At 42.2% G+C, this 26,223-nt stretch overlaps 1 protein-coding gene across 1 annotated transcript in view; it reads right to left on the bottom strand.

Moving 5' to 3' along the window:
* The window catches only part of LOC139050135 (mucin-4-like), a 187,511-nt gene that overhangs the window by 107,297 nt on the left and 53,991 nt on the right, over window positions 1-26,223 (bottom strand). The window contains exons 25-40 of the mRNA XM_070526349.1: window positions 25,705-25,755; window positions 25,242-25,286; window positions 22,657-22,707; window positions 22,192-22,236; window positions 21,723-21,773; window positions 16,757-16,801; window positions 16,341-16,391; window positions 14,014-14,058; window positions 11,356-11,403; window positions 10,133-10,162; window positions 9,371-9,421; window positions 8,922-8,966; window positions 8,453-8,503; window positions 7,831-7,878; window positions 2,023-2,067; window positions 1,662-1,712 (exon numbers count right to left, since the gene is read on the bottom strand). Of these exons, the coding sequence (XP_070382450.1) occupies window positions 1,662-1,712; window positions 2,023-2,067; window positions 7,831-7,878; window positions 8,453-8,503; window positions 8,922-8,966; window positions 9,371-9,421; window positions 10,133-10,162; window positions 11,356-11,403; window positions 14,014-14,058; window positions 16,341-16,391; window positions 16,757-16,801; window positions 21,723-21,773; window positions 22,192-22,236; window positions 22,657-22,707; window positions 25,242-25,286; window positions 25,705-25,755 (753 nt within the window). The remainder of the gene's footprint in view (window positions 1-1,661; window positions 1,713-2,022; window positions 2,068-7,830; window positions 7,879-8,452; window positions 8,504-8,921; window positions 8,967-9,370; window positions 9,422-10,132; window positions 10,163-11,355; window positions 11,404-14,013; window positions 14,059-16,340; window positions 16,392-16,756; window positions 16,802-21,722; window positions 21,774-22,191; window positions 22,237-22,656; window positions 22,708-25,241; window positions 25,287-25,704; window positions 25,756-26,223) is intronic.

Genomic DNA, 26,223 nt, shown 5'->3' with positions numbered 1-26,223 from the left:
TCGTCGTAGACGTCTTTGTTCCTGTGCTTTTCTTTCTGATTTAATTTTTCTTTTTTCCTCACTCTATTTTCGTGTTCCTTGCGCAGTGGTCCTTGTTTTAGGTTAGCATCTAGTTCCTGGTATTGCACAAAATATTTTGTGGTTGTGCTTTTGCTTTATATATACATGCACTACCTGCGGTAAATGCGGTTACATGCCGTACATGCCGTACCGATGCCTGCTGGTATGCGTACCTCTCTTAAACAAGTATTTTCCTTGTATCAAGTAAGCAAGTAACTTTGATTTTCTGTAAGACCCATTTTATTCACTATAGGTGTCTTCAATGTTTAGGATATGTTGTTTTTCAAGCTTCTCTACTTCTTACATTTTCTCGTGTTTTTTTCGCTTGTGCTGTTTTATTTTCACATGCATAAAAAGAAACCGGAACAGCTAAGTGGACCCCTTTGTCACTCTCAGCTCGAAGATGTGTTGCACAGTGGCACCTGCGTACTCTCTCTTACCACGAACATACAGCCACGACAATTTTTTGAAGTGATGCAGTAGTGGCAAAGTTACTGTCGTTTGATGAACGAGTACGCGGCCACCGCGGTTTATCGCCTGCGGTCGCTGATTCTCTCCCCACCGGTGCTCTCCCCTCTCCACAGCGCCCTCTCAAAAGCTTCATCCAACACAGCGAAAGCTACAACTCGCATCCACACGCCCGAAGAAAGAATCATCCACTGTTCATCCACTGCTCACACTCCGAGCGACGCCGGTTAAAATCGAAGCTTGATAAAATGTTAAGTCAAACACGATGGGCAATCCACCGTCCCTTTCCAGAACACAGTTGGTACTCTCCTCACGTTGGCACTATCGTCCCTCGTCGGCCGACCAATCGGCAGCCCTTACCCAGGTTACGTCACGAAGTGTGGAGCGACCGGAAAAGCCCGGAGAGCAGCAGGGGATTTTTTTTTAATTTCTGGCTTCCCACAGGTGCACGGACCTGCCATGGTCACGGAAGATTGTAATCACGACAAGGTGATGATGGAAAAAATGTGAGACGTTATCTAGGGGGTTTTATAGCATTTACAAAAGTCGATAATTAGACAGAGGCGTTGCTAACGTAGAAAAAGCATTCATTTACCATTGCTAACGGAACGTGTTACGCGGAGCATCGTTGTCAAAGGAGGTAGTGTCTAAATTAAAGTGGTTGTCTGTGGCAATGTTGTACGCTTGTAAGTTAAACTTTCTTGCATTAGTTTACCGCTGTGTTTAGTTCACCCGTAGAGAAATTTCTTCGGTTTCGCAAAAGTAGTTTGGAAGGTTTTTTGTCGCGACCTGTGGTGCTAGCAGGGAAGTACAATCAATATTTTAAGAGAACTTAAGCAAGCATTTGCGCTGTACCTTTCATGGGTTATATATAAACGGTACTAAATCCGTCCAGCTGTGTTTCGACAGACAAGCAATCCTAAATCTCCTATTCTATTCGTGTTTTCTCTGACGCGCCCTGCTTTATCGGAAATATTGTAAGCCGCATATGAGCGTAATTTCGGAAGTTGATTAGCATTTTGAAACATTAGCCACGTAGTATATGTGTTTCCCGACGCGCCAAACCTAAACAAAAACTATTGTTCTGCTCGTAAAATGATCGTGAGCTCTAAGCATGGACTGTTACTTCTTACCGGAGCGTGTACTTCCCGAGCTGGTGGGCGTGTCCTTCCCGTAGGTTGTGTCTAGAGATGAAAAATACGGCCAAATATGTCGCCGCTATTCTAATGTGTTATGATACCATGTTTATGTGACGCAAAATGCGATCTTATTTCTCATGCAACTCCCCTTGTCCGCATGCAATATTTATATTTCATGATTCACTTGCGCGCTACAGTATTGCTTCAGCGAAGGCCTCACCTAATTGTGATAAACATGGGATACTTAGATACGAGTTATAAATAACAGTCATAATAAACTAAAATATTTCGTCTGTTTTTCAAATTAATTTTTCAAACGTAATTCAAAATCAACGTTCGTTCCCATTTTGCTTACCACTGGCGTTGGCATTTCATTCCCTTCGCTCTCGATGTCGGCGTTCTGTGAGTTATGAAACACAGACAAGAATGCTTAACTATTGGACAAAAACTTGTCATTTCACTGTATATGAGATTGATGTATTTTATGTGTGCACTGCTCCTGCGCCAATGTAAATAAATTTTGTTTATGATAATCATCACACATTTTATGTCTGCTGACCTTGATAGCTTTCTTGATTAGTGTGTCTTCTGATTCAGTGTCGCACTACTCTGTCCACTATAAAACTTTGCTTTGTATGATGGGTAAAAGATACCATTTAGAAAAGAAATTCGAAAATGTGGGTTTGGTTTATCCTTTTTTTGTTTTGTGTGTTTTAAATTATTTAACATTATTAATTAAAGTTTATTTTTCAGAAATTTAAAGATCGACCGTCTTTCATTTCGTTTCCCACATATGACATTGCGAATATGCGTTTTACGGTAGGAAATCGTGATGCCCCATCAATAACTGCGGCAAACGAACGCAATTTTGCTTCAAACAGCCGCTGACTCCATTCAACGTAAGCGTGTTACGGCGAGGTTTTGCGCAATTTGCAAAGAATTTTCGCATTCACACAGTGTTTATTCCAAAATTGAGACACACTCAGCCAGATCGTGCTTGTTGTCCTAATGGGAACTGAATCCATGTCCTAAAGCAACGGGACGCTAATCACTTTCTATAGACGTTAGGAGGCAAACAAGTGTATTTTTTTGTATTCGTTGCTGAGCGAGCCTGTACAATCCCCGCGAGAGATGGCGGGGCCCTCTGTAAAGTGGCCGTAATATAGCACTACCCTACAGATTAATGTGAAATGACCATTATTATGTAAAATGCTGACTCATGTACATAGAAAGCATCGTTTGTCGGTGAACTTTTGACTTTAAGGAAGGAAGGAAGGAAAAAATGGAGAAGGAAAGGCAGGAAGGTTAACCAGTTTAGATTAACCGGTTTGAATTGCAATATCTATAATTAGGCCGCTTTTGATGTGGAAATGAATTGCTTCTGTGCTTTTCCACCATTTCTTCATTTGAGTATGAGTATTAGTATTAATTGCATTTCTTCGAAGCTCCTGTTTAATAATTGCAGTGTAAAACACGCTGAACCATCTTAGTCCAGCTTTAATTTCACTGATTTCTTTTATTTTGCCATTCTGACCAGTTTATCGCACTGTGGAAGGGGATTTGATGCCTTGAGAGTCATTTTTTGTCATTTTTCATTTTATTTCACCCGCCGTGGTTACTCAGTGGCTATGGTGTTGGGCTGCTGAGCACGAGGTCGCGGGATTGAATCTCGACCACGGCGGCCGCATTTCGATGGGGGCGCAATGCGAAAACACCCGTGTACATAGATTTAGGCGCACGTTAAAGAAACCCGGTGGTCAAAATTTTCGGAGTCCTCCACTACGGCCTGGATTGAATCTCTACTTCATTTCATTTCATTTTATTACTCTCAAGCGCATGCGCATTAAAGAGGGGGGGTGGTACCTAACATACAGAGAAACATTTACGAACATAATTAAGACTACTGAAACAAAAGGCAATTCGTAAAGCCAACTACGAGAGAAAAATAAAGATTCAAATATAAATTAAAGTAGAAGCCATTGATAAAGAGAATAAACGGCGATAAGCAACAACGTCATACAGTAGCTCAACAAGCAATCACAAGTTGGGCAACCTATACACAGAATATAACACATTAAAAACCGATAACTCTCTGCAAAAATAAAAAAGTAATAATTTGTTAGGGATCAGCATCAAGGTATTGCACGAGAGATGAACAAGTGAGTCGGGATCTGATATTGATGCTATGGGTGGAAGGGGAGTCCGTTCTATTCGACGTACGGGGCAGAAAATAATGCAAAAAGGGCATTGTTTTTAGAACTGATGACGTTTCCTTTGAAAGGATGGTCGATGTGGGATGAGCGATAAAATGGTTGCGAAAAAAAAGCATGCTTCAATTTCTCATGATGATAAATTTTGTGAAAAAGGCTAAGGCGAGATACTTTGCTACGGAGCTCAAGAGACAAAAATGATAAGGTCGTTTTCATTAGAGTTATGCTGTTAGTACTGTTGTAATTGGAAAGAATGAAATGCGCCGAATTATTCTGGACCTTCTCAAGTGAGGATGTTAAGTTCCTGAAAGCGGTGTCCCAAATTGCAGAGGCATATTCTCATTTTGAACGGTTTAACCTCCCGCACATAGCCACTTTAGCAGAAAGAAGTGATTTTACCAGAAACCAAGCGTGCGATAACTGTTGTTCATTATATAATTGACATGATGCTTCCAGCTAAGATCATTGCTTATGTGAACACCTAAGATTTGTAAAGGGTTGAGGGATCTAAAGGAATGCTATTTAATTCATAGCAAGCCGGAGTATGGATATTAGTGCGTGATACTGCCATAACTTTACATGTTTTTTTAACATTTACATTAATGGCCCATGTAATGCACCATTAACTATACTATACGGGTCAATCTGTAGAGCAAAAACATCGGTAAGGTCAGATATTTTGCGATAGATAACAAAATCGTCGGTGAATAAATGGCTAGGGGAAGCCATGAAATTAGCAAGGTTGTTAATATAAACTAAGAAGAGAACAGGGCCCAAGACGGGACTCTGTATCACGCCTGAAGTGGCAGATGTTAACAATGAATCGCTATTGTTAGGGAACACGTACTGCGACAATTCCTTAAGAAAGAATTCTATCCAGCTGAGAAGATTTACGTCAATATTTGGGTACCTAAGTTTAAGAAGAACAAGAAACGATTAATTTTCCCAAATGCCTTAGAGAAATCTAGGAAGATGCAATCAGCTAAAGAACGATTCTCGATAAGAATTAGCATAGAATGAGTAAAACTCAAGGGGTGAGGCTCGCAAGAGTTCGATTTTATAAATCCATGTTTTGCCAGATTAAAAGAGCTCGAAACAAAGAAGCTAGCAAGGTGTAAGTAGATGACCTGTTCAAACATTTTGCGAAGCATTCTGGTCAGAAAAATACTGAGTTAATTAAGGGGTGATTGCTTAATACCTTACTTAGAAGTAGAATCACCTCCGCCGGCTTTCAACCCTCGAGAATAATAGCAGTATTTAATGACTGTCGAAATACTTTAGTAAGAAAAATTGAGGAATTCATCTATGTTTCTTTAGGAATCTTTCATTTATACACTAAACAGCACAGGAACATGAAGGTTTCAGTGTGCCAAAGAGCTTTAGAAAATCTATTACTATTGGCTGCGTACTGAAGAATTCGGAGAAACGATGTGATGGTAAATATTTATTGGGGATGAAAAATTCAGACTAAATACGGGATTCAAAATGGATGTGCACTCCATACTAACCACACGTAAGCCAATGTGGCCTACCAAAGAGATCTAATTGTCGCGGTGGGTATTCGTTAAAATCTTCCAAAATTTTCGAGAATTTCTAATAAGCATTTAGACAGCTTGTTTTTCATGAAATCAGATTTCGCACTAGGGACAGCTTCAGTGTAGATGTTAGATGCGATAGTGTATGCATGCCAACGCTCCTCAGTTCGCCGAAATTTGGTAGTCCTAAATAAGCCTGTTTTTCTGTTAGAAAGCCGGTTTAAATATGAGTTACCTGATGGTGCATTTTATTATTTCTTGGAGATTGTAGGCTTTTGTTAGATTTAAAATTAGGCTTTCAAACAGGTGCCACTTCTCCAGGAAACACTATTCAAAACAATGAAGGTAGTTAACATGAAAAGCGAAAGTTCACTATTGATTCTTTCAAAGTCAGCCTTGTTGTATTCAAACATAACCGTCCCTTTTTTGCGTAGCTGGCGACGTAATAAAGCACGGATGACATTCAAAGTAAAGAATGATCGCTTAGTCCAGGCACGAAAGTTACCGTGCCTACCATATCGGGGACAGTGGTACAAATTAAGTCGAGAATGTTTGCAGAACTGGCGACAACGCGTTGTGGAGCATTAGCGATTTGAGTAAAATTGGAAACAGAGCAAGTATCAAGGAACGCTCGAGACAAAGCGAAGAATATGGTGTGCAACATGATGGTGCCGATGTCCAGTTTACTGCTTCGTAGTTAAAGTCGCCTAGAAGAGTTACTAGAGATGATGTGTATCGAATCAGGGCAGAGTTAATGGGGTCATGAAATTTATTGACCAATGAAATGGCTGCATGAGGTGGATGGTAACACACACGATTATGTGTGTTTTATTGTTCAAGATGACACCGCACCAGACGCATTCGACATTACATGGTGATATTAGTGTGGAATGATGTCAGACTGGCAGAAACGGTGAGCAATGTCCCTCCCCCTTCTCTTCCAGCCCTGTCACAAAGATAGACACCGGAAGGCTTGGTATGGGTAAAAATTTCGCCGTCACATAATTCACGAGCATTTAACCATGTCTCGGTAAGTGCTGCCAGGTCAGCATCGCACGTGTTCATTGCTGCGCTGACATCAACTATTTTGCTTAAAACACTCGGAATATTAGTATAGAGGACAGATAGAGGGCGTCGGTAGCCGCTACCCCTCTTTGATTCTTATGAAACCCGGCGAGCGTGATTTCAATCCAAATCGTTGCCCACCACGCATGAAGCAGTGGTTTCGGATGCAGCAGGTGGCGGCCACGCTTTCTAGTCACGAAACGCGCTATCGAGACAAGAACGCTGATGCAGCCGGAGAAGTTCGGGAAGTGTTGGGGTGATAAACATTGCTGAGGTCAATAGCATATTACGTACGTTCCTTTGACATCGACCTTACTTTTCGTTCTTTTGTTATCAGCGGGAACTTTATCAGCGACTAAAAAGCTGGAACTTTAGGCGGAGTGTGCAATACTAGGCCGGTTGGGGTACGTTTAGAAGCGAATCCCCAATCTCCACTGACAGGGCAAAGTGAAACTGACAGAGTGCGAAAATTGTGTATTTAAAAGGCGCCACAGGCTCTCCTTTGCGATGTTCGCACCAAACACCACCCGCAGTGAAGGCATGATAAAAAACTGTTCCAACTTAATGTACAACACGAACCACATAAGGTCCGGAGCAGCCATCGAGGAATTCATGGATGACTAGGAAACAGTTACTAACTATTCCGCAAAGCTCACGCCATGTGTCCACTGCTCAGCGGCATCATTGAAAGGAGGCCTACGCCTCTAATACAAGACCCAAAGATGCAACTTCTGAATGCACACATGTAATGGTCCGTTCAGCACCTAAACGCTTCGCGATCCTATTACTGTCAACGGGAACGCACCGTCTCGCACAATGAGCTCAAGAATATAATCAGCATCAAGAGATCCGATAGAGGTCCCTTCTGCTGATTCAGTCAGGCCAACAATCTCAAAGAAATTGCGGCAGGTTAAATAGTTTATCAACCCGATTTGCACATATCTACAATCTTACAGCAGTAGCAGCAACAGGCCGGTCGTCACGGACAAACCAGGAGACAAAAATGCGCTTTTATAAAAGCAAAACCTTCTGCATCACCCGCGATCATTCAGTGTACCGAATTAGGTGGTCTGCATAACGATCGCTCTACTGGTTTCGTGTTGAGTTTGCAGACATTGAGCATGAGAGTTGTAGCTCGTGAGGCTGCCTGCGCCTGCGTTTACACAACTCTGACCGTTTGCGGTTATATTTAATTTTATGTGGGTGCGCTTGTTTCCATGAACTCAAGATTAGTCAACGAGTCAAGGAGTCAAGATTAGGAGTCAAGATTAACCCTTTTGTTCGTGTACGAAACGACTTCCTACAAAACTAAAGAACCAAGATAAAAATTTTGATTCGAATTTCTGGACTTACCCCCGGCTTCGGTCTTCCGGGTTTATGAACAAATGACCCATTTCGTGGCTGTCAAAATGAATAGGAGATGTGTGTATGTGGTAGATTATGCTGCGGATCATGTCAAGTGCTGCCTTTTCTAATGTGCATATGCTCTTGCATCGATATCATATATAAGGCACTTTTTATGCTCACCACTACATAGTTTGCGTTAGGCTTCTTGTATTAGTTACTTGTTTTGGCTTAAGTACCATGAGCGGCTCAGACTTGAATATGGGCAAAATTCCCACGTTTTTATACAGGAAGCAGCAAGGAAGAATTATCTTCTGAGGAAAAAACATGAGCATTGATCTTATATTTTTCTTAGCTCTGTAGTGTAATCCAAATAGCTGAAGAATGTTCTAAGTCAATATTAAAGACGTATAATCATTCCATTACTTTCAGCGGCTTTCAGATGTCTTATAGTTCCTCCGAGATGCTCCAAACAGCAAGATCTCTTAATTCAAAATGGTAATTAGCATAACAATAAGGAGGCCAAGTAAACTCATTCATGTGCTAGATCTCGGCATTTACGCCTTTGTGCGACAGCAGTATTCTGCTTCTTAAACACCATGTGTACTTCATTATAACTGGTTAGGCTTACCGGTACGAACGCATCCTCAGCAGGCAGACGCGTCTTTCCGGTTGGTTGTGTCTGGAGGTCCCAAAAATACGGTGGGATGTGTCAGTGTCATCCGTATTCATGACATCATGCTTGAGTGTCACGAAATCCGCCTATATTTTTCGCGCCAATTCATATGCCTCCCGGGCGTTCAGCTTTTTGTGATGTGCACGACCATATGTTATGAGTATTACAGCGAAGACCTTAAGTAATTGTTTCAACAGTGGCTAGGCGTACCTTTTTACACAGAGAGAACAACGATAATAAAGTCATTTATAATTTTTAGCTCCGTTGTTGATAGCCAAATAGGAAGAAGTGTGTTTATTACTCTTGCGAGTGAAAGCTACTCCATTTTTAGTCCGACAATAAAGAGATACAAGAGGTAAACAAATGTTTGTGGAATCATTGTAAGCAGAGATGAAATATTGGCACCCGTTGCCACATTGCTTACCACTGGCGTTGGTCTGCCATTTCTTTCGATGTCGTTATCCGCTCTCTGTGTGAGTTGTGAGAAATAGGCCAGCATGTTCTTGATATTTATTGTTATATATATGAGTTTCAAACTCTGATGAGATTCATAAAAATCAATTCATGCTACGAAAGAAATGGTGCATTTTCTTTGTTCAAAGTATCATTGATGTCGTATATGAGGCTATAGGTAGCTTTTTGATGGCATATTTGATGTTATTTTATAGGATTGTGTTATTTTATACGATACATAAATAATATTTATTAAAGAAACATTCGCAGAAGGTCTAGGTTATATATGAACTCTACTACCTTTACGTGCCGTATTGCGGCAGTTAGATATACAGTCCTAACAATCATCTCTACTAGTCTTAAGTTTGAAGAAGCACAAGAAATACTCGATATTCTCTGTGTGAAACGCACGGTGCTTACCATATTATTTCCACCTTCTCCTTCCATCCTCGCATCCTCAGGGAACATTGTCTACAGTAAGAACAAGTGTTGTATGATTGTAAACTTGTACCTGGCTTTTTCTGCAGGTATATTTGTGTATCTGAATACCTAGCACGAACTTTCTCTTATTGTAATCAGTGTTATTGGACAGTGCATTTTGCGCGGGCTGTTAATTTGATTGGTCAATATTACGGGTTTGGAAAGACCCCTCGCAGCGGTCCGTATGTCCTGTTTTAGTGTTTTGTCAGTGGCCAAGCCCATCACATAACAGCAATCCACTGACACGCTGATGATGTGATGCGAAATTCCCCAGACTACGTAATATGGACTGCAGTCATAACCGTAGATACAAATATAGTTGGGTCGAGTAACACGTTTTGTGCTTATATGCTAGGCTATCCGCATATGAAGAAACGTCAGTAAATGATAAGTTCATACTCAGTAATGAAACAGATATTAAAAGCATGCTGTTCTCCTATCGCTGTACATATTTAATTGGGGCTTGTCTGCAGTATAACAAAGAGTACGAGTTGTGGCTACAACAATTTTTTTTTTACCTGTGAGAATGGTGTATGCGCTAGCTCGACATGCTCATGAATTTCGAATAACACTGGTTCACCTGTCAATAAAATCTAACTTTAAAGAATTTGGCACTCCTGCTACTAATGCTAATATCTCACTAGGGACAGATATTTAAGCGTTAGACGTGCATAGTGGAAATGTTTGTATGAGTGGTCTCACCACTTGTCCCATTGGGGCCGTCCAATGCCCCTAGAACGTTGAAAAAGATGCATATGTAAGGCACATGGAGTTATGTATAAAAAATAAATAATAATGGTTGGAACGAGATAGCAAACATATTATGAATGCGGTTTGGAGTCCTTTGCACTCATGTTGACGGAGTGCGACTGCCAATATTGTGTTCGTGTCGACGGGGGCTTTCAAGAGATCCTGTTCTCAAGAAACAATATGTATATATATTGGCTAATAATGACCAGGGCGACCAGAAGCAAAACGTAAGTCAGGGCGACGAATGAAATGTTGGTTCCCAATAAGAAGCGGGCACTTTTCACCCAAAGTGTGCGATGGCTATGCCATCCGCTTAAAGTAAGCAACGCTACGACTTCGATGACATCGGTGTGACAAATATCAAATACCGTAGGTTCGATGTAAATTATTTCCTATGTGTAATCCTCTCTTAGCCTGAATTATCTGTTACACCCCCCCCCCCCTTTGCCTGAAAGGCAATAACTCACGTGAAAGCATGTCCCACTTTGAAATACCGCCAGACTAAACGCGATAAAGTTGTTGCTTTGGGAGAATAACTTCTAGACTATTTTCTCTCAAGGCTGCCTAGGTGTATGGAGAATTAGTGGTTTTTCACTAATAAAAGACCTACGTCCGCAGCTCATTAAAGTACATCGGAAGTTGTTCAAGAGAACAGACTCGCGAGCTAGTAGTAGACATTGTGTTTTCTTTAATTAGGTGAAATTTGTACGCGGCCACTTTGATTCATTCAGTTTCTTATCTGCATCTCTTATAAATTCCTTTAAACATAGCTAGATGTCTGATGATCATTCGTTATCAGATGCTAGCACGTCTTGGTGTGGGTGTTCGCGTGTATGTATGTGTAGTTTATGTCTTCCAATTATTCGTGGTTTGTACACGAAAGAAACGCATAATCCTCTACGCCACTAAGCGGAATGTATTGTTACCGGATATGCTCAAGAATTTCGAAGATCCGTGATGCAAGACCCCAGTTCAGGAAATAGAGCCGAAAAATCGAACTATTAATAACACCGTTCTGCTTTCGCAGCCTATTTTTAAATGCAGGTAAATAGTGATCTAAACAACCACGTTTTATGCTGCTCACTGGTGGCTAGTACAGGAAATGACACTCCACATCAGTAGATCAGTTTCTACCACGTAAAAATCAAGACGGCTGCACCGTCTTCTCTCCTTACCTCCTCATATCTATTAGCAGGTTTTCCACCAGCCATCCCATTATTCCGCTGCGAAGTGTGAGAAAAATGTGTTCAGTCAAATATACCGCTGTTCTAGCGTGAGTATTCTGCCGTTTTATATAGTTTTTTGTCTATCTGCAATTTCCATCCTCTGTATTTGCGCCGGTCATATTCTATTTCGTTCTCTTTCGTTGTTGCTATGAAACCTAAAGTTTCGAGAATGACAGCAGCACAATGTCTTTTTGGCGCTTGTATTTTATTTGGCTGTTATTATATTACTTTTTTGGTTTCGCAGTAATTTATTGACCGATAAACTGACGTCCGCACTGTAACAATGGCCGCGAAACTCATTAAGATGCCTGATTGTGTTAGTGTATACGGGAACGCCTTTAGATCTGTTGATAATACAATGGCAATGTAACGTTGAGGTTGTTTTCGTTATGTTGGCATTTGTACAAGTATTATTTGCACCGCTCGGAAAAAGGCTTTATATTGTGGTCGGAATGCGAACATTGCAGGTCATAACGACGGCCATGACCATGCTCCCATTCCGTAAACAAGGAATTATAGCTTTACTTTGGCTATTGAACGAAGGACAAGTGGCGCCGCTTTGCGGTGAAACAGTGCAACCCCTCACGCAACCAAGATGAGACGCAGGGAGAGAGAGAGAGAGAGAGAGGCAAAGGGAAGACAGGGAGGTTAACCAGAGATTATATCCGGTTGGCGAGCCTGTACTGGGGGAGGGGCAAGGGGATGCAATAGGTGAGAAAGTAAAAAAGGATAAATAAAAGGGAAAAAACTAAGCACACACACGCGCGTACACACGAACTATTTCTGTGGGCACTGTCACGCAGCCCGCAAAGGCGTTCCTAGTCTTCACCGTACAGTCCTGCGCCACACAGTGTACTGTCACAATTTGACAGAAAGTCCCCTGTCTTTCAAGTATCGCAGCAGTGCCTTCATGGCGGATCGCGCTGATGTTCGCGTAGGCCAGGTTCCAAGAGTCGTTTCACAGAAGTGACTAAGCAGATGAAATTTATTCTTTTTTTAAGCATTTCTCCTCTGGAGAAACCACTGCACGATAAGACGGCTTCACAAGGTAGGCTTTCTGTTGCGCTACAAAATACAACGTCCTTGTTAAATTGGTAGACCACCCCACTAAATAAACTAGGACCCGGTAGCGGTACCTGCTGTTGTCGCCATCGTTTATTTCTACTTGGTTTAAACCAATCAGTCAGTCAGTCATGTGCCTCTAACTAACCGAGAATAATGATATACAGAATAAATCTGAACTTCTAAAAGGCAATCACGGGAAGTTCCTTACGATGAAACAATTTTTAGCCTATTTTGCATAACATCCCCAAGCAGATTCTACGCTGCAGTAAAATAATTTTTTTCTACCACAGCACAAAGCTTTCACAATAGAATGCAAGGAATACACTCGTTTGCAGACGACTAAATGCTGGGATTATTTAAATGCAATTGAACGCTGTCCTCAAAGCCTTTCGTGAATGGTGTCGAGAAAAATTGGCAGTCACCAGACCAATGTGCGCTTTCTGCAGCTCATGCAATATAACTCTCCAATTTTGAAAATTTTCTTTAATTACGTAGTTACCTAGTTATTGGTATTTACGAAAATTTACTCACTTACGTCTAGCATAGCTAACATTGAAATATCTCTAAATCTCTCCTCTTTAGCAAATCGAAGCATGATGGGACTTCTTTCTCATTTTCCCAAGCATTATCTCTGCACGTTGTCTTTCAGCGCATAACACATCAGGGCCACCTATGGTAGCTTCCCATGCCTTGACCAATCTTGTAGAGTGCCGCCCTTTCTTGCACGTACTAATTTCCTTAGTCACGAACCCCTCTTTCTCTCACTATATAATGGAACATGTTACCGAAGGAAATCTTATCTGCTCTAAGTCATTAGGATTTCCTAGCAAAACGGGAACACTGTTTTAAAGTGGACACGTAGAATTATCTTGACGTAGTAGTTCTGCGGAAAGCCGCAAGGTGGAGAGAAGTTTTATTTGTAGGTGGGTTTCCTTTGTAGCAATTGCTACGAACGGGTGGATGTTTGATTTTCGCTTTATTCATTCGTATAATTATCTTGTTCATTCGTCGTAGACGTCTGTGTTCCTGTGTTTTTATTTCTGATTTAATTTTTCTTTTTTTCCTCACAATATGTTGATGTTCCTTGCGAAAAGGTCCTTGTTTTAGGTTAGCACCTAGTTCCTTGTATTGCACAAAATATTTTGTGGTTGTGCTTTTCTTTCATTGGTACATGCAGTACCTGCGGTACATGCGGTTACATGCCGCACATGCGGAACCGATGCCTGCTCGTATGCGTACCTCTCTTAAACAAGTATTCCCGTTGTATCAAGTAACCAAGTAACTTTGATTTTCTGTAACTCCCATTTTATTGACTATAGGCGTCTTAAATGTTTAGGATACGTTGTCTTTCAAGCTTTTCTACTTCGTAATTTTTCTCGTGTTTTTTCGCTTGTGCTGATTTACTTTCACATGCATTATCTGCATAAATGGGTGTACTCTATGTATCACTGATTTATCGTTACAGACCTATGTAATGTCCCTATGGGCCTTTATGGTGTTTGAATAATATTAACAAAAAGATGTCTCCACGTGTGTTCTTACCTCTGGGGCTGGAATTTCATTGTTTTCGTTGTCGGCGTCTTCTCTCTGTGAAACGAGGTAGATGTGGAATGAATTGAAATGTATTATCAATGTGTTGGCGGTTAGTGTTGGAGGGTATTGTTTATCTTGTGTAAAAAGTGTAATAATTGATAATTCGAATTCATTGACACTAACGTAAATGTTTTCAGAACTGCGATTTATAACAATTTGCATTAGTAGGAAGCGCTAAAATTCCCTGACAGCGTTATTTTTAGTCTGTATTTTAAACCTGAGCAGTAGTGAATATGCGTTGATGTGGTGCTACATGTCGGACTTATACAATCGTTACCACAAGACCCTTTCGATCGCTATCGAGCCTAATTGGCATCATATTTCATGATGACAATTGAACCACTTTCCTAGCTTGGTAAAAACAGTCAATCGCGATCGAAAACTTCAGTTGCTGTTTAAAGTGCCCCATGTGAAACCGATATTAGGCGTCCACAATCCTTCCTTAATTTCATTTCGCAAAGTACCTCATCCTCTGAAAATGCGTGACTACATGGTCTCTCCAGAAATAATTTGTGTAAATGTTTTCTGTTCATTTTTGTCTACTACGCTAAAAAGTGCACCAAAGTTTCATTGGTGCCCTTTCCATTGACTGACATGTGCAAAGTGCATAGGAAGCCGAACAATATATTGGTATTTTACTCTTGGCCGTCAGGCAAGGAACCTATATCGACAAGTCGAGGTTTAAAAATGGGACTCCGCAAATTTGGCTTTCGACATTCATGTTTTCTGCCCATATTCTCTTCTGTTACTAAAGATAATGGACTCTCAATAAATCAACACGATTTCCTGACGTCGCAGTCGTCATTGTAAGAATTAAAGAGAGAGGCATTAATTATGATAAAAAGGCGCTGAGAGGACAATAATGTCAACCTGGTAGAATTAACCTTTACGCAGCGCCGATGAAGTCGTCGTATTCAAAAGTAATTATTTCTGAACTTATTCACAACTCAGTCAGGTATCGTCCTTTTTGTTTTTGATAAAAAGAAACCGCAACAACTCAGCGGACCCCTTTGCCGCTCTCAGCTCGAAGATGTGTAGCATAGTGGCACCTGCGTACTCTTTCTTACCACGAACATACAGCCACGAGAATTTTTTGAAGTGATGCAGTAGTAGCAAAGTCACTGGGGTTTCATGAACGAGTGTGCGGCCACCGCGGTTTCTCGCCTGCGGTCGCTTCTCTCCCCACTGGCGCCCTCCCCTCTCCACAGCGCCCTCTCAAAACCTTCATCCAGCACAGCGAAAGCTACAACTCGCGTCCACATGCCAGAAGAAAGGATCGTCCACTGTTCATCCACTGCTCACACTCCGAGCGACGCCGGCTAAAATGGAAGCTTGATAAAATCTTTAGTCAAACACGATGGGCTAGCCACGGTCCCTTTCCAGAACACAGCTGGCATTCTCCTCACGTTGGCACTAGCTTCCCTCGTCTGCCGACCAATCGAAAGCGCCTACCCAGGTTACATCACGACGCGCGAAGGAGAGATCGAAAAAGCGCGGAGAGGATTTTTGTTTCTTTTGAATTTATGGCTTCCCCGAGATGCATACCCCTGCTATGATCGCGAAGTACTATCATCAGAGCAAGCTGTAAGCGATGCGCGTCCTTATTTCAAATGTGTAAAAAAAAAATGTGCGACGTAATCTAGCGGTTTTTATAGCACTTATAAAAGTCGATAATTAGACACAGGCATTCCCAACACAGGAAAAGCATTTTTACCATTGCTAACGCAACGTGTTGCGCGGAACATCGTTGTCAAAGGTGGTAGTGTCTTAATTAAAGTGGTTGTCTGGGGCGATGTTGTAGGCATGTAAGTTAAATTTTGTTGCATTGGTTAACCACTGCGTTCAGTTGACCCGCAGAGAAATGTCTTCGGCTTGGCAAAAGTAGTTTGGAAGCTTTTTTTGCCGGGACCTATCGGTGCTAGCAGCGAGGCACACTCAATTTTTAAGTGAACTTAAGCAAGCATTTGCACTCTACCTTTTCTGGGTCATATTTCTGTGCTACCAAATCCGGCCAGTTGTGCTTCGACAGACGAACAACCCTAGATCTCCTATTCTATTCATGTTTTCTTTGACGCGCCCTGTTGTTTCCGAAATATTGTAATCGGCAAATGTGCGTAATTTCGGATCTCGATGAGCATATTAAAACACTATGCAGGTAGTCACGTTTTTGTTCTGCTGCGTGGTACTTATGTTTTAAACGCGGCATCTCTAAACAAAAGCTATTGTTCTGCTCTTAAAATGATCTGGAGCTCTATGCGTGAACTGTTACTTCTTACCGGTGCGTGTACTTCCGGAGCTGGTGGGCGTGTCCTTCCGGTAGGTTGTGTCTAGGGATCAAAAATACGGTCGAATATGTCGCCACTATTCTTATGTGTAATGGTACTATGTTTGTGTGACGTGAAAGACAATCTTATTTTTCATGCAACTCCCCTTGTCCGCATGCAATATTTGTATTTCACTGTGCACGTACGCGCTAGAATATTTTACGGTTCTTTCAGCGAAGGACCTCATTGTGGAAAACATGGGACACTTGGATACAACTTTTAAGTAGCACTCATAATTAACTAAAATATTTCGCCTGTCTGGTACTCTTTTGATGTAGTTAAAGTACAAAGAAAGGTCTGTTACTTTCTGAAATTTAAAGTAATTGCACCAGTAATTCAACATCGACGTTCGTTCCCATTTTGCTTACCACTGGCGTAGGCCTTTGATTCCCTTCCCTCTCGATGTCGGCGTTCTGGGAGTGGTGAAATATAGACAATAATGTTCAGCTTTTGGGTAAGAACTTGCCATTTCATTGTCAACAAGATTGATGTATTTTATTTGTGAACTGCTCCTACAACAACTTAGATAAATTCCGTTTATGCAAATCATTGTACATTTTATAGCTTCTGGTCGCGATAGCTTCTTTACTGAGCTTGTCCTCTGTATCTGTGTTGCTCTACTCTGTCCCCTATAAAATTTTGTGTGGTGGGCCGAAGCCTCCATTCAGACAAATTATTCGAAAATTTTGGTGTAGTTAAATTATTTATATTCGTGTGTCATTGCACGCGTAATGCGAAGACGCGGGATCGTTGCCCACCTGCGCGTAGTTTTATTCTTTTGTTCATCCGTTTTCATTTTCCACTAATGTATCATTTCCGTAATTCAATAAGTAAGAACAAGCTTTTTTTCTCCTATGTTGTCCTTGGTGTCTTTGTTTGTTGGCTTCTTATGACATGATCAATAAGCATAGGGCACACCAGATCCTTTCTTCTCGTGTATATATATATATATATATATATATATATATATATATATATATATATATATATATATATATATATATATATATATATATATATATATATATATATATATATATATATATTGTTGTTACGTTGCAGAAGTCACACATAACGATGTAGTTACAAGAGAGACAACGATGCATAAACAAGATGGCTGTCGAGACCGATCCCTCCTACACGCGTCAAGTCGTCTTCTTCTGACTGGCGCCACTCTTGGTAGTGCCCTAACATAACCCGTGCCTGTAAAGGCGCCGTCTCGGCGCCAACTACACGGGAGGTGAACTCGCGGCAAAGTAAGGCTTCAGTGGGTACACCACACGCAGAACTTTATGGGAACACACGAGTGCAGCGAAGCGATCTCATAGTTTACATCGCCAAACTGACGTGCTGTGTTAGCCTGGGCGGAGACGTCTTGAGCATATTCAATGGCAGCGTTCGTCGAGGAAGGAAGCCGTGTGTCAAAGGGCAAAGAAGTGTGGCGGCCAAATAGGAGGTGAAAGGGTGAAAAGCCAAGCATCTCGTGATGGAAAGAATTATAAGAGGTCTCGAAGGGTAACGTACTGTCCCAATTACTGCGGTCGTCAGAAACGTACATAGACAGCATTTCTGTCAACTTGCGATTTAGCCGCCGCATCACTCCGTTTGTCTGCGGTTGGTAGGCGGTGGAAAGCTTGTGCTCAGCAGAACAGGAGCAAAGTAGGTCTTCAACTTCTCTGGACAAGAAGATGCGGCCGCGATCAGTGATGACCTGCCGGGGTGCGTCGTGATGGAGGATGACATCATGTGAAAGGAAATCTGCCACTTCGGTTGGACAGCTTTTGCACAAAGCTCGCGTGATCGTGTACCAGACCGCGTAATCAGTCGCCACAACGACCCACTTAATACCAGATTTCGATGCCGAAAAGGTCCGAGAAGACTGACCCCAACGCGAAAGAATGAAAAGAAAAGCAATTGGCTCAGTGAAAGCAGTCCAAGGCGACGTCAATACGCGACACTGGGTAGACATCCTTGCGTGTAATTGTGTTGGTGTGTCTGTAAACCACAGAAAAGCGTCAACTGCCATCCTTTTTCTTGACAAGGACAACAGGGGACGCCTACGGCCTGCATGACAGCTCGATAACACCGTCAGTCAACATGTTATTGACTTCTTGTTGTATCACTTTTCGTTGAGGATGGCAGGTCGGCGGCGTGTCAGATTGGCGTCTGTGGTGTAAATACGATATGTTACCACCAATGTATGGGCTATAGGGCTGCCATCAGGGTAAAGAATTTCGCGGTAAGTCTCCAAAAGATGGCCGAGGTTAGCAGCTTGTGTCGGAAGAAGATCGTGTGAATCACCGTGCTACGTTCGCATATGAGAATCGGTGAATCGGAAGTTCCTGTACGCCGCGATGGAATGTCGGCGTCAAGAGCTGATATCTCGCAATCGTTCACAGGCGAGATGTCGCCCAAAGACATGCCTCTGGGAAGAATTTAAGTTGAGCACTTAAAGTTAAGCAGAGTGAAGGATGTCTGGTTGCCTGTAACAGTGAACATGGTATGAGGAACGGCCAAATTTCTTTCAAGCAGTATGTCAGTAGTGGGACATAGTACATAGACGCCGTCAGGAACAGATGGCGAACGACAGTAGAGTGGCATACGTAGCTGCTACGCATAGCTGCGCGCCAGTGCCAATCAGTGCTGGGACACTGTCACCATCACCTAAAACGCCCATCAAGTTCTGTTTCGTCGGCAAAGTGATCAGAGGGTTTGGTGGTCGACTCGTCAATGCAGTGTCACCTCCGGGAGCTGCATCGTATAGTATCCCGCAGACTGGCGACGAGCCTCCGGCGATAGGGAGGATGATTGAGTGAGCGGGGGACGAACGGGACTGGTGACGTCAGAATGACGACGAGGGACTGTTTCAAGGAGCACATGCGTCATTAATTGGCAGTTGCAGTGCCGATGGAGGCTGGTAACGACGCTCGCTCTCTTCGGGGTGGTAATAACTGGTGAATGGCGGTCGCAGAAGGGAGAAGACAGTCCGGCTCTTACAATGGCGAGCAACGTGACCCATACGCCGGCAGGCGCAACGGATTGGCCGATCGTTCGCCGTTCGCCACTCGGCTGGCTTTCGGTAGCGTGCATGATACCGCAGACCAGTCGATGGACCAGGAGCATGAGACAGCTGTGAAGCGCCAACGGCGCATACAGAATGAACTCCAAGATTAGCGAGTTCTTCGCGGAATATTGCCTGCAGAAATAGTGCTGTAGCCAAGTGGTTCGGCTAACTGGGGCGGGAAAAAAGGGCTGCAGGAGCGATGGCTTCAAGTTCTCGCCGCACTATCCACGTCAGGTCATCTGATGATGATGGTCGCATCACTCCTAGCCTGTCGTCACAGGAGGATGTCGCAGCTGTGTTCGTCAGACGTGCGAATGGCGTTGCAATGCGGTGGCTCTTGGACTGCTCAAAGCGTTGACACTCTTTAATGATGTCCTGTACTGTTTCACAATTTTTGCACATGAGCAGGTTGAAAGCATCGTCGGCGATTCTCTTCAGTACATGCCCAACCTTGTCCGACTAAGCCATATCGGTGTCGGCGTCACGGCACAGAGCCAGCATGTCCTGGATGTAAGAGACGTATGATTCTTTCGACGTGTGGGTGCGGGTTGCTAGTTCTTTCTTAGCGGCGCTCTTCCACCCGGAGGGACGGCCGAATAAGTCCCTCAGCTTAGGTTTGCACGAGTCCCACCCCTTAAGCTCTTCATCGCAGTTGTCATACCACACCTTCACCGTGCCTTGTAGGTAGAACATGAAGTTAGTCAACATAATCGTCCGATCCCATTTGTTGTGGGCACTTACACGCTCATACGCTACTACCCAGTAATCTACATCGAGGTTGTCAGTACAACAGAACGTTCCTGGATCCAGAGGCACAGCCACCACAACCGTCCGGATTGTAGGCGTTGATGTGGGCCGCGCAATGTCGGGTCCTGCTTCGTCTGTCATGTTGTCCAATACGAGGTTACGACCACGGCGGAGCTCAACTGTTGTTTCTTGTGGCTACCACGCACCCCTCACCAAGTTGTTACGTTATAGAAGTCACATATGACGATGTACTTACAACATTTACAAGAGAGACAACGATGCATAAGCAAGATGGCTTTCGAGACCGATTCCACATACACACAGCAAATCGTCTTCTTCTGACTGGCGCCATTCATGGTTAATATATATATTAATCTTTTTAGGAGAAGTCAACTCAAGAACATAACGAGCATCAAGAGGTCGCACAGCTGAAGTTCCCTTTGGGCAACGATCTCAAAAAGATCATGGGAGTGCAATAGTTTACCAACCCGAGTGGCAACTATTTCCAATCCTACAACAGAAGGCGTGACAGGCTGGTCGTAATAGGCAAGTGACACTTGTACTTGCCCCTTACGTGGGCTGCATAACGATCCTTCAACTCCTTTCGGGCTGAGGTTCCAGACGTTGAGCTCGAGTATTGTAGCCAGTGGGGCTGCCTGCGCCCGCGTTTCCAGAATTTTGACCATTTGCTAGTGTATTTCATGTGATGTGTGCGCGCATGTTTCCATGCACATAATGTTTCTTACGTGAGAGCTCGTCATTTCATATAAGAGTCCCCAAGTAAGTGTTGAATCTTCCGCATTGATGTAGGAATGAAGGTAGTGCTCAACTCAGGTATTCATGTACGAAACGGCCCGCAGTAAAACTAAACAACCGAGATCAAAAATCTTGATTTGGATTTCTGAACCTACCCCCGGCTTCGGTTTTCCAGGATAAGCAACAATGGACCCATTTCGTGGCTGTCAAAATAGATAGAAGATGTGTATATGCAGTATTTTCTACTGTGTATCATGTCAAGTATTTTCTTTTTCTAAAGTGAATGTGCTCTTCCTCATTTGCATATGCATCGATACTGGCAATAAGGCCTTTTTAACAATTAGCGCTGATCACTCTGTATTCAGCTTTTTGTAATTGTTACTTTTTAGCTTAAGTATGATGAGAGGCTGCAAATGGAATACGGTGAAAAAGCCACCGTTTCTATGCCGGACGCCGTGGAAAGATTTATCTTCTCTGGAACAAACACGAGTATTTCTCTTGTATTTTTCTTGGCCCTGTAGTGTCATCCACCTAGCTACACAACGTTCTACGCTTCTACGCATTAGTTCCGGACGCTTTCATAAGTGTTATAGTTCCTCTAAGATAACCTAAACGGCAAACTTGCTAAATTTGTAATGTTCATTACTATATTATGGAAAGGGCCAAGAAGCCGCAGACGTGTGCTATTTCGCGGTAAACACGTTGTTACATTAGTATTGTGTTTACGAAAGGACCTTGTGAACTCCGATTTAACTCCTTCGGCTTACCGCTGCAAATGCATCCAGCGCAGGCAGTCGGGTCTTTCCCGTCGGTTGTGTCTAGGGGTCCCAGAGATAGGGCAGAATGTGTGAGCGGCATTAGTGTTCGTGAGGTCATGTTTGCGTCACGCGAAATCGGCTTATATTTTTCGCGCCACTTCATCTGAGCCCCGGACGTTCAGCCATTTATGGTATACTTGTACGCGACGATATTTTCTCAGTGTTACAGTGAAGACCTTAAGTGTTCAACAGTGGACAGGCATACATTTTTACGCAGACGTAACAATGATACTAAAGTCATTTAGGTTATTTGCGCGTCTGTGTTGCAAATAAATTTGAAAAAGAGTAGTTTATGCTTTTACGGATGGTAGCTACTCCACCTTTAGTCCGACAATACAGAGATATAGGACGTTAATTAATTTTGTGCATCCATTGTATCGAGATATGAAGTATTGGCATTTGCTGCCACAGTGCTTACCACTGGCGTTGGTCTGCCATTTCCCTCACTGTCGACATGCCCTCTCTGTGTGAGGTATGAAAAATAAGCGAGCAGGTTCTTGATATTTTTGTTAAAAGTGTCAGTTTCAATTTCTGCTAGGATTCGTAAGTGACCTGCTACTACAATAGAAATAGGGCATTTTTAGCAGGACATCATAGATGTTATATGCAGGTTAACCGTAGCATTTTCGGAGCCCATTTAGGATTGTTCCATATGAGTATTTCCGTTTTCTCCATTGCACATGATAGATAATTACACATGTTCGTAAAACATTTCAATAAAGTAACGTTAGCAAAAGTTCTGGAATAGAAAATAACTCTACTACCTTTAACTGTCGTATTACCGTGGTTAGACCTACTGTACTCACAATGATCATTATGAGCCAAAGTTTGCAGAAGCACAAGAGCAGCATGATATTGTCTGTGTCAGACGCATGGTGCTTACCATAAAATTTTCATCTCCTCCTTCCATGCTTGCTTCCCCAGGCAATATTGTCTAGAATACGAAGAAGTGTTCTGTGATTCTAAACGTGTACATAGCTTTTAGCTAAGGTATATTGTGTACCACAATTGTGAGCCGTTGTTCATGTACGCAATGTTATTGTGCGGTGCATTTTATAGATGCCGTTGGTTTGATTGGTTCATTTTACCGGTTCGTGGAAACGAGTCATAATCGTCCGCATTTCCTGCTTTGTTGCATTGACAGTAGCGGAGCCCCTGACATAGCATAAATTATACAGTGAAACGTTGATGTTCTGATACCTAAAACTAAATTCCCCGGACTACATATTCTGGACTGTAACCATAACCACATTAACGAATGTAGGTGGGTCATAGTTTGCACTTATACGGAAAGTTCTGCAAGAAGGATGACAAAAAGTAAGCCCATCAAAAGTGCATATAGATAAAACATCTATTAAAACACACTGTTCTTCTATCGAAACTTTTTTTCATTATGGCTTGTCTGGAGTAGAGAAAAGATTGCAAGCTGTGGCTGCCATAACATTTTCAATCTTCGCAAATGATGTTTCCGCAACCTCGAGAGGCTCACAGATATTCAATCATGCTGGTTCACCTGTGAATAAAATCTAACCTTGAAGCATTTGGCACTCCGGCTGCTAATGCTAATATCTGATGAGGGAGGGTTTACATAGGCGTTACAGATGCATAATGACAATTATTAAATGAGTGGTCTCACCCCTTGTCCCATTTCGGCCGCCCAATGCCCCTAGACCGATGAAAAAACGCCGATATACGGCACTGACACTTACGAACTAAAAGATAAAGAAGAACGGTCTGAACCATATGGCAAACATATGCAAGCGGTTGCGCGTACTTTCGAATCATATGGAACTAGTGCGACTGCCAATACTGTGTTCGTAATGAGGGAGGGTTTACAGAAATACTGTTCTCAACAAATAAAATATATATCCGCTGGTTATGACCCGGGCTACCAGGAAGAAAACTTAAGTCAGGGTGACAAAGAAAATACTGGTTTCAACAATGAGCGTGGATTTCAAGCAAAAGGTGTCCGATGGCCTTGCCATAGCAGTAAATCAAGCCGTGCAACGACTCGGTTGACATGGGGCTGAATAATATCAGGCACTCCAGGTTATATGTAAATTATCTCTTGCCTGCTAGCCTCTCTTCGCCTGGAAGACAATGATTCTCGTGAAAGCACATCCCACGTGAAACGACGGCAAGATTGAAGAGTGAAAAAGTTGCTACTAACGGTCATTAATTTCTTGGCTATTTCCTCTCAAGCTTGCGTAAGTATATGGAAAGATAGTAGTTTACCACTTATGAAAAGCTACATTTGCAGCTTAATGATGGACATAGGAAATATTCTTTTCTCTCTATATGTAATATTTGTACGCGGCCCGCTTGATTCACTCAATTTGTTATCCGCATCTTTTTATGAATCTTATGAACATCTTTCTACATAGAGGGATGGTGATCATTTGTTTTCAGATGCCAGCTCGTCTTGTTTAGTGCAATTTCGTTCATGTAAGTATAGCGTATATCTTCCCATCATTCGTGGTGTATGTGTGCAAGAAACGCTTAATTTACAACGCGACGAAGGGGAATTTATTGTTACCTGATAAACTCAAGATAAACTCAATTATTGTTACCTGATAAACTACCTGATAAACTTGTATTTTTAGCTTTTTTGCCATAATGACTGACTCAAAATTCAATATGGACATAATGGTCATGCTTCTATGCAGGAGGTAGCGTGATAGAATAATCTTGTGATGAACCAACACGAGCATTTCCCATTTGCTTTTGGGGCCGCTGTAGTGTAATCGCAAAAGTTCTATAATGTTCTACCTCAATAAAGAAATGCATAACCCTTTCATTAGGTTAAGGCGCTTTCAGATGTGGTATATTTCGTCGGACATACTCTAAACGGCAAATATTCTTAATTTTTAAGCTGAATTACCAAGCTTGAAAAGAGCAAAGAAGCCGTAATCATGCCTAGTTCCATGTATTTATGCTTTTCCAACAGTATTCTGCTTCTAAAGAGACCATGAGCACTACACTTTTAATTTCTTCCGCTTACTGGTAGAAATGCATCAGGAGCAGGCAGTCACACCTTTCTGATCGCTTGTGTCTAGAGGTCCCAAAAATATGATTGAATGTGTGATTTGCATTTGTACGCGTGACATCAGGTTCTTGCGACAGGAAATGGAGAGAGAACTCTTGGGCAGTTCATATGAGCCCCGGACGTTGAGCCTTTTATGATGTACACGACGATATTGCATCGTTGTTACAGCGAAGGCCTTAAATAAATCTTCCACTGCGGGCAGGCACACATTTTTACACAGATATAACACTGATAATAAAGTCATTTTCGCTATTTGCTCATCTATGTTGACAAGAAATTTTAAAAAGAGGATTTATTACTCTTGCAAGTGACAGCTACTCCATTTTTAGTCCGAGAACACAGAGATGTAAGATGTTAAAGAATGTTTGTGCAACCATTGTATCAAGATGTGAAATATTGAAAATCGCTGCCACATTGCTTACCACTGCCCTTGGTCTGCCCATTCCCTCAATGTCGACATGCGCTCTCTGTGTGAGTCGTGAAAAATAAGCGAGCATGTTCTTGATATTCTCGTTAAAAATACAAGTTTCAAGCGCTACTCAGATTCGTAAGTAAACTGCTACTACGATAGGAATAGTGCATGTTTAGCAGGATATCATAGATGTATATAAGGTTAACGGTTGCATTTTCGTGGCCTATTTAACATTGTTTCATATGAGTATTTCCGTTTTCTCTATTGTACCCGATAGATAATTCCATATCTTCGTAAAATGTTTTAATAAAGTATTGTTCGCAAAAGTTCTTGAATAGAAAATAACTCTGTTACCTTTAGGTGTCGTATTGCCGTGATTAGACCTACTGTCCTCACAATAATCCTTAAGAGTAAATGTTTGCGGAAGCACAAGAAATGCACGACATTGTGTCTGTGAGACGCATGATGCTTACCCTAAAACTTGCATCTGCTCCTTCCATGCTCCCTTCCTCAGGTAATATTGCCTAGAATATGAAGAAGCGTTCTATGGTTGTGAACGTGTACATTGCTTTTAGCTAAAGTATACTTGTGTACCACAGTTGTGAACCGTGTCTTCTTGTACTCAATGTCATTGTGCGTTGCAGTGTACGGATGCGATTGGTTTCATTGTTTCATTTTACTGGTTCGTGGAAACGCATCCTAGCCATCCGTATTTCCTGCTTTGATGTATTCAGAGCAGGGGAGCTGCTTACATCGCTTAAATAATTCACTGAGGCGTTCACGTTCTGAAGACTAAAACAAAAATCCCCAGACTACATATTCTAGACTGTAGCCATAACCACATTAACGAATATAGTTAGATAGAGCAATACGCTTTGTACTTATACGGAAAGTTGTGGAAGAAGGATGAAGAAAAGTAAGATCGCCAGAACTACATATATAATAAATTAACATCTATTCAGAACACAGTGTTCCCGTATTGCTATGTTCTT

Source organism: Dermacentor albipictus, chromosome 9 (assembly GCF_038994185.2).
Source record: "Dermacentor albipictus isolate Rhodes 1998 colony chromosome 9, USDA_Dalb.pri_finalv2, whole genome shotgun sequence".
NCBI classification, from domain to species: domain Eukaryota; kingdom Metazoa; phylum Arthropoda; class Arachnida; order Ixodida; family Ixodidae; genus Dermacentor; species Dermacentor albipictus.
The sequence above is the reverse complement of the archived record's forward strand: the minus strand, read 5'-3'. Positions and strand labels throughout refer to the sequence as shown.